Source organism: Sus scrofa, chromosome 12 (assembly GCF_000003025.6).
Source record: "Sus scrofa isolate TJ Tabasco breed Duroc chromosome 12, Sscrofa11.1, whole genome shotgun sequence".
In the NCBI taxonomy this organism is placed as follows: domain Eukaryota; kingdom Metazoa; phylum Chordata; class Mammalia; order Artiodactyla; family Suidae; genus Sus; species Sus scrofa.
In genome coordinates, this window is record NC_010454.4 from 17,841,090 (window position 1) to 17,854,100 (window position 13,011).

At 47.7% G+C, this 13,011-nt stretch overlaps 1 protein-coding gene and 1 pseudogene across 1 annotated transcript; one reads left to right on the top strand and one right to left on the bottom strand.

The window, feature by feature from the left end:
* On the top strand, window positions 1,677–5,928 carry LYZL6 (lysozyme like 6). Its single transcript, XM_021066320.1, has 4 exons — window positions 1,677–1,910; window positions 3,085–3,243; window positions 4,044–4,122; window positions 5,576–5,928. The coding sequence occupies exons 1-4, from the start codon at window positions 1,772–1,774 to the stop codon at window positions 5,643–5,645; spliced, it is 447 nt and encodes a 148-aa protein (XP_020921979.1). The 5' UTR covers window positions 1,677–1,771; the 3' UTR covers window positions 5,646–5,928.
* LOC100738755 lies at window positions 9,921–13,005 on the bottom strand (annotated as a pseudogene).

Here is a 13,011-nt window from a genome sequence, read left to right on the forward strand (position 1 = left end):
TCTCAGTAAAGCTGTTACCAGAAAAAAAGCTGTTCCAGATTTGGCCAGCAGGTGCCCCTTGAGCTGGCTCTCGTGTCCATTTGACATGCCCCAATCCATACTTTGAGCATTTCCTTACTTTCTGGCATAAGATAATTGAGACTTATCTTAGGATCTCTTCCTACTCCAGCCCGGGAATTGGCCATTTTCCCAGGACTTCTGGTTCCCATTCGGAGGCGCGGAATGTGATACCAAGGTCTGAGCATTTGTTATGTCCTTTAATCATCACAATAACCCTATTAAATAAGTATGAGCACATCTTCCTATTACAAAGGAGACCTAGGGAGGTTTAGTATGTTGCCCAAGGTTACACAGCAGCCCAGCCTTTGAAGTCCAGAGTCCCTGTTCTTCACTCTTCCTACACACACAGACACACACACACACACAGACACACACACACACACAGGGTGAAAGTGAAGGTTATTTCTACAACTAAATTACTCTTACTTGCTTTATGTCTTGCACCTTTGAGTGGAAAAAAAATGATAGAACGTATGGGAGTTCCCACTGTGGCCCAGTGGTAATGAACCCGACTAGTATCCATGGGGATGTGTGTTCAGTTCCTGGCCTTGTTCAGTGGACTAAGTTTCCAGCATTGCTGTGGGTTGTGGTGTAGGTTGCACATGCGGCTGAGGTCCTAAGTTGTTGTGGCTGTGGTGTAGACTGGCAGCTGCTGCTCAGATTCAACCCCTAGCCTGGGAACCTCCATACACTCAATCCCCTATGAATAACTCAAGGCAGGGTATGCCCTTCAGGAAAGTCACAAGACACGTGTGGGAGTTCGGGGTTGGGGAAGATCACTGTCCAGTGGCTTAGCCCTTCTTCTGAAAGCACATACTCAAATCCTGCTGAAGTACAGTTCTCATCAACCTCCCTTACCATCCTCATTCCCCCCCTACCCCCGTACCCAAAGGCTCCCCCTGGCTGGGTGCCCATCACAAGAGTGAGAAGAGCTAAAAGGGGGTGGGGACGAGGTTGGTGGTTTTGTTTGTTTGTTTGTTTTCCACACCTTCAGCCTATGGAAGTTCCCAGGCCAGAAACTGAATCCAGCCACAGCTACAGCAACACCGGATCCTTTAACCCACTGTGCTGGGCTGGGGATCGGACTTGCACCTCTGCAGTGACCCAAACCACTGCAGTGGGAATCTTTTCTTTTACTTCTCTGGTTTTTTTTCACAGAATAATTTGTTGATTTTATTAGAAAAAGTATATTTAAGTATGCATCATAAAATGTTGAGGTACCTTAAAGGTATAAAGACACAATATAGATATCTTTTAAACCAACAGAAAAAACAAAGGGAACACAGAAAGCTTAATTAATCCACCAGAAGTTTGAAGAGTGGAGGCAGAGGGGGAAAAGGGGCAAGGAAAGTGGTTGGTGAGCAGAACCTAAACGAAGTGAAAACCCGCTGCGCCCCAGCAGGAACTCCTGGTCTTGGTTTTCCACTGCTGAATCTGGGCAATGGGTGTGTAGAGGCTCATGATACTATTTTTTTTTTTTTTTTGGTAAATATTTAACATTGTCTGCAACAACAAAAGTATTCTAAAATAACACGAGAGGAAAGAGACTGGAAGCAGCCAGGTGGGGAGCAGTGAGTGAGCAAGGACCCTTGGCTGCTTTCTCCAGATTTCTCAGGCCCTCAGAGAAGAGCTGTGAGGTCCCACCTGTGAGGCCACAGGCCCCGCAAACCCCTCCCCGGCCCGCCCTCCACTGCGTCTCCCACCTCCGAGCATGACCCGCCCGCTGCTCATCTCCTTGGTCAGCTGCCTGGTTGCTGTCAGTCAAGCCAGCCTCATCAACCGCTGTGACCTGGCCAAGGTGCTGCACCAGGAGGACCTGGATGGCTTTGAGGGCTACTCCCTGAGCGATTGTGAGTGGATTTCCTCAGCCCGCCCCCCCCTTGCTCCTCCTCCCCCCCCAGCCATGCCCTCGGGGGGCCATCCTTCTTTTTCTCTTATTGGTTGTTCAAAGTCAGGTTCCAAAAGCAGCCCTCTCCAAGAAGCCTTTCCCCCACCTCCCTGCTCATTCAGCCATTGGTTTTTTGTTTGTTTTTCTTTTTAGGGCCACACCCACAGCATATGGAGATTCCCAGGCTAGGGGCTGAATCTGGAGCTGTAGCTGCCAGCCTAGGCCACAGCCACAGCAACGTCAGATCCTAGCCGCATTTTCGACCTACGCCACGGCTCATGGTAACGCTGGATCCTTAACCCACTGATCGAGGCCAGGGATTGAATCTGCCTCTTCATGGATGCTGGTCAGATTCATTAACCGTTGAGCCACGATGGGAACTCCTCATTCAACGATTGTGAACTGAGCACTTCTGTCCCAGGAACTGGTTTGGGCACTGGGGATACAGACATCCATACAGCCCCTTCCCTCGTGTGTTCACATCCTAGGTGAAGGGACAGCAAGAGCCAGGCACGCAGATGTGGGAAGTGCTTCCTGGTGGTGAGAAATGCTGTGCAGAAGGATAAAGCAGGGAGAGCATGAGTGACCATATTCTAGAAGGGGAAGGCCCCTCTAAGGAGAGGACATTGAGTAAAGGATTTGGTCCCCCAAACATCTGGGGGAAGAGCATTCCAGGCAAAGGGACCAGCCAGTGTAAAGGCTTCATCCTTCTCCGTGGCAGACCTTTCTCCTTTTGGGCCAGAATGTTTGCACCTCTGTCTGACAGCACTCTCTCCCTTCACCTTGCTTCGTGGGCTTTTTAGGTCCATATCTTCATTCCTGTACTAAAGGCACCTTGAAGGCAGGATCTGCTTTTGACCAAGCTAAGTGTCCCTCACTGGGCTTTGCACCGTTTCTGGCGTACAGTAGGGGATCATGAAGTGCGGAAAGCATGGATGGACAGAGAGACAATGAATGGTTGGGTGGGTGTACGGCCTGGCGATGAGAGGAGAAGCTAGTGGGTGTTTCTAGCCCACTCGCCCCATCTAGCCTCTTAGGTCTTGTTCCTCTCTTCTGATACCTGTCTCCCTTTCTCCTCCGTGTCCCTTCTCCCTCAGCTTGGTCCCTTCTAAAAGCCGTCTTCTCCCTGTCCTAAGGGCTGTGCCTGGCTTTCGTGGAAAGTGAATTCAATATAACAAAGGTAAATGAAAATACAGACGGCAGCTTTGACTATGGCATCTTCCAGATCAACAGCCACTACTGGTGCAACGATTACCGGAGTCACACGGAGAACATTTGCCAAGTAGAATGTGAAGGTCTGGCTGGGGCCCCGTGGGTGGCGAGGAACCAGGGAATCCCTTTATTGAACAGAGGGTCTGACTCATGTCCCAACCACCACAGGAGGCTGTGTGGTGTGCTCGCAGTGCCCAGAAAGGCTCTGCAGTCAGTGGCAGCAGAGCAGCGACAGGAGCCAGTACATATTGCAGGCGTATTCCATACCCAGCACTTTATATGCAGAGGTCATTTCACCCAACTTGCCACACAATAGAAACTAGTATGACCCACTTTACAGATGAGCAAACAGGCTCCTAGAACCAGTGCTGAATGCCAAACTGCTGAAGACTCTGAGGATTCGGCTCTCACCGCCAAGGTATACTGTCTTTGGCTAACGGTCTGAGCAAAGGCCAAGTGCAAAATCCCAGTCTCAGAGCTAATCCAGGAAGCTCCAGGGCCAGGGCTCTGTCCCTCATCTCCTCCTTTGCACCCTGACTAATGGCTCTGGGTGCTTCACCTGAAGAGCCTTCCTCCGTAGGCAGGACTTCCCCTTGGTCTCTGGGCTGCCTGTTTTGGCGTTTCCTTTCCCTAGAAACCTCCACACTTGGACGAACCACCGTGTACTCTGGCTAGGAAGTATGGCAGTAAAGAGGCCTGGATCTCAGCTTTCTGCCCCCCTGCTCCCACCCTCAGCTACCCTTCACCTCCGGCAGCCGCTGGGAGGGAGACGCTGCCTCGTCTGGAAGTTCTCAGCCTCTGGGTGGCATGCGCCTGTGCGGGGTGAGCCAGCCTTTGGGACGGTTCTCTGTGTTCTCATGAGTATCCTCTTTCTCCCTTTCAGAACTGCTGAGCCCCAATCTTCTCTCAATCATCAACTGTGCAAAAAAGATTGTGTCTGGAGCAGGAGGGATGAAGAACTGGTGAGGAGGACACGGTGGGACTAAGTTAGTGGTTAGAGTCTTAAGAAAGACAAGGTGATGGAGAGAGTGACAGGAGGCCAGGCCTAGACTGTCTGCATTCTAGAAAAATGTAGGATGGTGGCAGGGCTTGGAACTCTGACTTGGAAGACCTGGAATCTGGCTCTTCCTCTGCCATGGTGTTAAACCGACTCTCTTCTTTGGAATAACAGAACGATTTGAGCTAGCCGAGGGTGGTTTATTCTGAGAGGACAAGGTGTCCTTCTGAGCCCTCAGAAGGGGTGCAAATGGGCCCGAGGAAGAGGAGGGAAGCAGCTTTCCCTGGCAGGTTTCTGCTTTCCTTGGTGCATTGGCTTCACTACTCCCTCTGAAGACCAGCTTTCTCTGCTCTATGGTCCCCATGACAATGTCTGCCCTGAATCCATGGATCTAACATGCTAAGCAACCATAGAGCCTGGCGAGGCTCAGTCCCAGTCCAAGTGCCTGGGACAGAGAATTTAATGGGCTCAGCCTGGACCCCATGTACCGGCTGCGTTCAATTAGCCACAGGCATGGGAGCAATTAAACAATATAAACATGGCTGCCTGGGGGCCTTTCTCTCCACGATCAGCAGCAACAACTTCTATAGCAAGCGTGTGGCTCATCAGCTGGGCAGACACCCCGTGTCAGTTTCCCAAGGGTGGCTGTTGGGATGGTTGTTTACCTTTTCTGAGCTTCAACGTGTATATAAATAATAGACGTGGCCGCCTCTACGGGAAACTGAGACTGGGAGGAGTTAAGTGCCTCCCAGAAAAACACCGTGCAAAAAAGGGACATTGACGACTATTTGGGCTGATGCTTTCTGGACGGAAAGTTGATGCTGGAAGCTGGGATATTTTTTATTTTAATTTTTTTAGAGTAATTCTCAGTCTCATAAGACAGTGCTCTCTGCCTTCAGAAGGAGTTGGGGATTTGAAAATGTGGACACACACTGTATGGGAGAGGAGGGCAACCGCCATGGATAAAGGAAATTTAAAGGAAGAATCAGGGAGTTCCCGTTGTGGATTGGTAGGTTAAGAACCCTACTAGATCCATGAGGATGTGGGTTCGATCCCTGGCCTTGCTCCATGGGTTAAGGATCCCGTGTTGCCATGAGCTGTGACCTAGGTTGCGGATGCAGCCTGGATCCAGGTTTGCTGTGGCTGCGGGCGTAGGCTGGCAGCTGCAGCTCTGCAGCTCTGATTTGACCCGTCGCCCTGGAACTTCCATATGCCGCAGGTGCGGCCCTGAAAAGAAAAGCAAGAAGAAGAAAATAAAGGAAGAATCAGAGGGGCCACAGGAGCGCAGATTAGAGAGCGGGGAATGGAGGGGATTCTGCGCGTTGCTCTGCGTGGTAGACTCACTGATCGCTGGGCCATGGGTGTGAAGAAGCAGCTACTAAGTAGGAAGCAAGAACCAATCTTCTTTCTCTCCACAGGGTAAAGTGGAGGTTGCACTGTGCAGGCCGGCCACTCTCCTACTGGATGACAGGGTGCCACTTGGGATGAGAAAGTGGGCAGAGGCCTGTGGTGGAGTCGTTCCAGAATGCCTCTCCTCACTTGGGAATTCTTCATTTCTTCTTCCTCTTGCCTCCACTTCCTGTTATTTTCTTCCCTTCCCATTTACAAATAAAACTGACCAGAGCCCCAGAAATAAGTGGTTTTCTAGGGCTTCCTTCTTGTTCCCATCCAAGCTCAGGCCCCTGGCCCCTGGCTGCCATTTACAAACCAAAAAGACCACAATGAAGAAGTTTCTATATTTTTGGAATTATTAAAGCCTTCCTTGTGCAAAGAGTGTGTTAATTTCTTCATTATTGGAGTTCCCATTGTGGCACACAGTGGAAGAGTATCCAACTAGCATCCATGAGGATGCAGGTTCGATCCCTGGCCTCGCCCAGTGGGTCAGGGATCTGGTGTTGCTGTGAGCTGTGGTGTAGGTTGCAGAAGTGGCTTGGATCCTGAGTTGCTGTGGCTGTGGCGTAGGCTGGCAGCTGTAGCTCTGATTCCACCCCTAGCCTGGGAACTTCTATATGCTGTGGGTGTGGCCCTAAAAAGCCAAAAACAAACAAACAAACAAAAAACTTCATTATTAAGTCCACTTATATTTGAGTACCTCATAGAGGGGGAGTGTGCTAGGTACTAAAAGAAGGATGATAAAACAGAACTATACTTTTTTTTTTTTTATTTTCCCACTGTACAGCAAGGGGGTCAGGTTATCCTTACATGTATACATTACAATTACATTTTTTCCCCTACCCTTTCTTCTGTTGCAACATGAGTATCTAGACAAAGTTCTCAATGCTATTCAGCAGGATCTCCTTGTAAATCTATTCTAAGTTGTGTCTGATAAGCCCAAGCTCCCGATCCCCCCCACTCCCTCCCCCTCCCATCAGGCAGCCACAAGTCTCTTCTCCAAGTCTATGATTTTCTTTTCTGAGGAGATGTTCATTTGTGCTGGATATTAGATTCCAGTTATAAGTGATATCATATGGTATTTGTCTTTGTCTTTCTGGTTCATTTCACTCAGGATGAGATTCTCTAGTTCCATCCATGTTGCTGCAAATGGCATTATGTCATTCTTTTTTATGGCTGAGTAGTATTCCATTGTGTATATATACCACATCTTCCAAATCCAATCATCTGTCGATGGACATTTGGCAGAACTATTCTTCATGAGGTGTTTGCAAACCAGCTGAAGATGCAGAGACATCCGCAAATAATGGATACAATGAACAAATGCGTGTGTACAATGAATACAATGGATGATGAAATGGACAATAAAATATGTAATTATTGGTTTGAAACAGTACCAGGATCCAAGTAATTCCTCCAAAACCAACTATTTTTGACAGGCGGGGATACTCCCCACCATAGTAACCAGGACGGCTAAAGCTGACGGTGAGGCTCACAAGTAGGTAATGGGGAGGCTTAGGGCCTGATCTACTGAGGTGGGGAAAGTAGTAGCGGGGAGGGTGGAGAAATGATGCCAGGCGCTAACGAAACTAGCTTATTTTGTTTTGTTTTTGTTTTTACGGCCGCACCTGCGGCATACGGACGTTCCCAGGCTAGGGGTCGAATTGGAGCTACAGCTGTTGGCCTACGCCACAGCCACAGCAACTCGGGATCCGAGCCGCTTCTGCGACCCACACCACTGCTCGTGCAACTTTGGATCCTTAACCCGCTGAGAGAGGCCAGGGATCGAACCTGCATCTTCATTGCTCCTAGTCATGTTCATTAACTGCTTAGTCACAATGGCAACTCCCAGAGACTAGCTTTTTATGGATTTCATACTAGACCGTTGATGGCTTTAATGAGTTATACTTTAATTTGCGTGTTTAAAACTCATGAAAACATAAGTCAAAGGATTGTGGTCATTTCCCATATAGCGTCCGGGAAGCTATTTTTTTTTTTTCTTTTTTAAGCGCTGATTGAGAATGATTTATTAAGGCCCAATGAGTATGTTTTTAATTTTCAAATAGTCCATATCTCCTTCAGAATTAATGCACATGAGTAAAGGTCCAAGTTCCTTTCTTTCCTTTCCACTATAAAATGCTCTGTATTTTGTACAAAGTCTGTGCAATCACTTTTCTGCCAGCTGGTTCCCCAGACTCTTTCCATTTGGGGCACTTGTTGAGCCTGCCCTTTGCTCAAATGGTGACCACGTGCTGCCTTCCTCCTTCCTAGATAACCATTCTCCTTCCAGACAGCTCTCTCTTAAACACACTCCTGACTTTCCCATGCCTGCTTCGTGACTGTGACTTTATTGGTTACTTCTTACAACAAATTAGTAAGTGTACTGAACTGTTAAACAGGTATCATCTAATATGGCAGCATCTATGGGGATGACCCTCGAGAATCAGGTATCCAGTCTTGTACTGACACACTCAACCCATTTGCTACAGAAGGGTCCTCAGATATTTAATATGAAGATGATCCGTTATTCACTCGGTAGGTTTGATTTCTTTCCATTTTCTTCAATTCTACATTACAGTTGTGGCTAATGAGAGCTGGATAATCCAGCTCTCAAGAGAAATTTGGAATCGCTAGACCTATTAGTTAGGGTATCCTGGCAATTTGTGACAGCTGACTGTTTCTCATCTATCTTGTGATACAAAAGAGTCACTCTCTTAGAGTAACCACTGCATTTCCTTTGTAAAAAAGGTAATTTAATTGGCTTTTCTCACAATTACCACCCATGCAGCGCAAAAGCAGGAAATCCCCTTTTATAAAAGGTAAGAGCACACAAAGATCACATTTAAAAAAAAAAATCCTTCATGGGAATGCGTCCTAAGTTAATAATCAATTATACGGACAAAGTTTTATGTACATAAATTTTTTTGCAACATTATTTATAATAGTGAAAATTAGACATAGTCTAAGTAGTCAACGAGACAGGAATGGTTAAACTGAATTGTATCCATTAAGTGGAATATTATACAGTCATTGAAATTATATTTTTGAAATATTTTTAATGCCATAGGAAAATGTGGCAATTCTGAGTGGAAAAAACAAACCAGTTATAAAATTGTATGATCTCAATTGTATAAAAAGCTATATCATATACATATAGGCATACACGGGGGAAAAGCTGTTCATGGTGGTTACTTCTGGTTTGCGATATCAGTATTTTTTCTGTTTTATACATTTATGCATTTTTCAAGTTTTCTACAATGACTATGTATAATAAAACGGAAAAACACAGGTTATTAAAAAATTCTTCTGATGAACTGATAATTAGAATGTACTTGGGTATTATATGGAAACAATACCACTGTGCTCATCTCCTGTAACTTTTATAGAGCACATATTCTTCCGGTAATAAGCTTACATTCCCTGCTTGTTTTATACATGTTATAACACTTTAACATAAAAGGAAATATTGTGATTAGATCATTGTTTGTTTCATAATCCAAAGGAATACTGGCTTTGACATCTAGGTTTTTCTATTTCCTAGAAGTTTTGTTTTTTTTTTTAAATCTTTTTGCCATTTCTTGGGTCGCTCCTGTGGCATATGGAGGTTCCCAGGCTAGGGGTCTAATCAGAGCTGTAGCTGCCGGCCTAGGCCAGAGCCACAGCAATGCGGGATCCGAGCCGCGTCTGTGACCTACACCACAGCTCACGGCAACGCCGGATCCTTAACCCACTGAGCAAGGGCAGGGATTGAACCTGCAACCTCATGGTTCCTAGTCGGATTCATTAACCACTGCACCACGACGGGAACTCCTACCCTCCTATCTTTTTAAGGCAAACTGCATAGATACATTACATGCATGCTTTCTAAAAATGTAATTCTAATTTACAGGGTTCCTACATAAGGAAAAAAATGGAGTTAGAATAGTTTAAAAACAGTCTATAGGCTTATCCATCACAAGCATGAAATGTATCCTTTAAAAATTAAAAAAGGGAAGCCTGTATGTAAATGATGTTGTGGATTCAATCAGAATTTATTCTGACTTGCACCAAACCACACAAAATCTTTTGAAGACTAGTTAGGGCAGTGTAAACGGACACTCCAGAGTCTGTTTATGAATTCCATTGTAAGATCACCACTTTCTACTTTCAAAAGGAAGGGGGATCAGGATGAAGTTTGTCACAGAAGCTAATTTTCAATATGTATCAAGTCTTGTTGGGTCTAGGAAGACAACTGCCATGGGTTAGTGTTTATTAAGTACATGAGTGTATTTTTCCTCTCTCTCTCATCCCCCACCTTGCCCTGGCTTTGGGGTAGCGGGAGGCTGCTCATACCTCCAAAGATGATGGCTGTGTCTCATCTTAGTTTCCTTTCTAAACCACGGAGTGGTCATTGCTATGAACTCCAGCCAAGATGGTGTGGCTGAGGGAGGAAGCTGAGCGGGCTGACCCTTCTGTGGGGCCACTGGTGTTTTCACTGCACTGACAGCAGAGGATCTGCCTGAAGGTGGCGCTCATCTCCTTGTCCCGGTAGGCATAGATGTTGGGGTTCATGGCAGAGTTGAACTCTGTCCGCAGGAAGAAAAATTTCTCATAGGCCAGAACGTCACCCTGTGGACAGCACACGTTGAGAAGTAACAAGACCAGTCCAGGAATCCAGCAGATGATAAAGGCACCGAGAACAATGACCACCGTCTTGAGAAGACTCATCATGGTATCCTGGTTCCTGCAGGGGCTAGACCTTTGCCGAGACATTCTCATAGTCCTCTGGCAAACACAGCCAAAGATATGAGCCTAGAGAACCACCATGATGACAAAGGCCACCAAGTTGAAAATGGCCCAGGAGACCAAGTAGGAGTCACTGCAGAGGGGCACCATGTTGGAACAGTTTTCAATATCACAGATGCAGTTCCAACCCCCAGTGGGTATTGCCCCCATAACAGTGGCCATGGTCCCGATGGCCACGATCACCACCACCACCCACTGGTTGCTCATCCGAGTGTGGAGCTGCATGCAGAAAACTGTAATGTGCTTCTCAATTGCAGAGGTGAGTAAGTCGGCCATGGATGCTGTCAGGCTGGTGTCAATGAGGCCCTGACACAGGAGCCATGTGCTGACAGTCAGTCTCCAAGTGTTGGGTCCTCTGTTGAACATTAAATACAAGTAGGCCAACCCAGCAGAGAAGTCTGCAGCAGGAGTTCCCGTCTGAGGTGTGGCAGAAATCTGACTAGGAAGCACGAGGTGGTGGGTTCGATCCCTGACCTTGCTCAGTGGGTTAATGATCCAGCATTGCCGTGAGCTGTGGTGTAGGTTGCAGACAGATCTGGCTGTGCTGTGGTTCTGGTGTAGGCCGGCAGCTGTAGCTCTGATTCAACCCCTAGCCTAGGAACCTCCCTATGCCACGCAGGTGGCCTTGCACCCCTAAAAACCAAGGAAAAAAAAAAAAGTTTGCCCCAGCCAGATTCACCATTAAGTAATAAATAGGAAAATGGAAGCGGCGGTTGACATAGATTGTCACCATGACCAGTAGGTTGGCCAACATGATGAAGATATGGTGATTCCAAGTCCCCATCACCAACTTGCTCACTGTGTCCCATTCTGTGGCAAGCTAAAAAGAAAGCGATGGATTCATTGTAGAAGCACTGTGGTTCATTCACGGCCGTGAACCAGGGCTGTGAAATGACAGAGGTGGATGTGGAGGCAGCAGCTGTGGCAAGTCTGGAGTGGTGGGCAGTGGCCAGGCCCCCAGCACTAAGGCGCCGGACACAGGAGTTGGGTTCACGTGGTTGCTGATCAGATCGCCCTCATGCTAGGGGCAACCGTATGTGTCACTTGGGCGGGTCCGGGCCGCAGACACAGAACTCAGTGTGGGCCCTGGGGGTACCAGAGAGCCGAAGGCCCAGGTGGCTGCAGCAACTTCCCTCCCGGGGCTCTGTCAACTGATTGGTTGGGGAGACACACACACCCACCCACAGCCGGCACAGACGTACGCGTACTCACACGCACACGCACGCGCAGCCACAAAGCCCAAACTGCAGTGGGACAGCGCACTCTGAGCTCGCCCTTGGGCAGTGGCCGCTGGCTCCACGCCCAGGGGGGCACTGTTTACCCGCACGGGGTCAGGAAAGCTAAATTTTTAAAGTTCATTTAAAAATTTTTTCTTGGAATTCCCGTCGTGGCTCAGTGGTTAACGAATCCGAGTAGGAACCAGGAGGTGGCAGGTTCGATCCCTGGCCTCGCTCAGTGGATTAAGGATCTGGTGTTGCCTTGAGCTGTGGTGTGGGTTGCAGACACAGTTTGGATCCCGCGTTGCTGTGGCTGTAGCTTAGGCCAGTGGCTACTGCTCCGATTAGACCCCTAGCCTGGGAACCTCCTTGTGCCACGGGTGTGGCCCTGGAGAAGACCAAAAAAGAAAAAAATTCTTTTTCTTATTAAAGTATAGTTGATTTACAATGTGTCAATTTCTGCTGAATAGCATAGTGACCCAGTCATACACACGTGGATATATACATGTTCTTTTTCTCATGATTTTCCATCATGTTCTATCACATGTGATTGGATATAGTTCCCTGTGCTACACCTCATTTGCTTATTCATTGCTTATTCATTCTAAATGTAATAGTTTGCATCTTCTGTTGTGAGTAGTTGCTAGTAATTTGGTCTTTTCTGGGAGTCTGAAGATGAAGCCAGCTGTTATAAAGATTTTTTTTTTTTGGTCCTTTAAGGCCGCACCCGTGCCATATGGAAGTTCCCAGCCTAGGAGTCTGATCAGAAATACAGCTGCCCGAGTTCCCGTCGTGGCGCAGTGGTTAACGAATCAGACTAGGAACCATGAAGTTGTGGGTTCGGTCCCTGCCCTTGCTCAGTGGGTTAAGGATCCGGCGTTGCCGTGAGCTGTGGTGTAGGTTGCAGATGCGGCTTGGATCCCGCGTTGCTGTGGCTTTGGCGTAGGCCGGCGGCTACAGCTCTGATTTGACCTCTAGCCCGGGAACCTTCATATGCCGCGGAAGCGGCCCAAAAAAAGGCAAAAAGACAAAAAAAAAAAAAAAAAAAAAAAAAAAAATTACAGCTGCCGGCCTACGCCACAGCCACAGCAAAGCCAGATTCGAGCGGCATCTGTGACCTATACCACAGCTCACGGCAACGCCTGGTGCTTAAGCCACTGAGTGAGGCCAGGAATCGAACCCGCAATTTTGTGGTTCCTAGTCGGGTTCATTTCCGCTGTGCCACAAGGGGAACTCCTGCTATAAAGATTTGATCCTGTAAATTCACCTTTTGAATTCTACCCTGAAAATGCACTTGAAGAGAAACACTAAATTACAAGGCCTAGGGATGGTGGGCCTGCGGGTGATAAACTGGAGGCAGAGATCCGCCCAAAGCGGGAGGAGAAAAGAAGAGGTCTGAGCCCCACCCTCCCTTTCACCTCAACCAAGATGGCCCCGCCCCCTCCCTGCCCCATTTTTAA

Coding starts and splice junctions, on each gene's coding strand:
- LYZL6 (XM_021066320.1), top strand. CDS start 1,772: ATGACCCGCCCGCTGCTCATCTCCTTGGTCAGCTGCCTGGTTGCTGTC. Junction 1,911..3,084: donor GGGCTACTCCCTGAGCGATT/GTGAGTGGATTT, acceptor CCCTGTCCTAAG/GGCTGTGCCTGGCTTTCGTG. Junction 3,244..4,043: donor TTGCCAAGTAGAATGTGAAG/GTCTGGCTGGGG, acceptor TCTCCCTTTCAG/AACTGCTGAGCCCCAATCTT.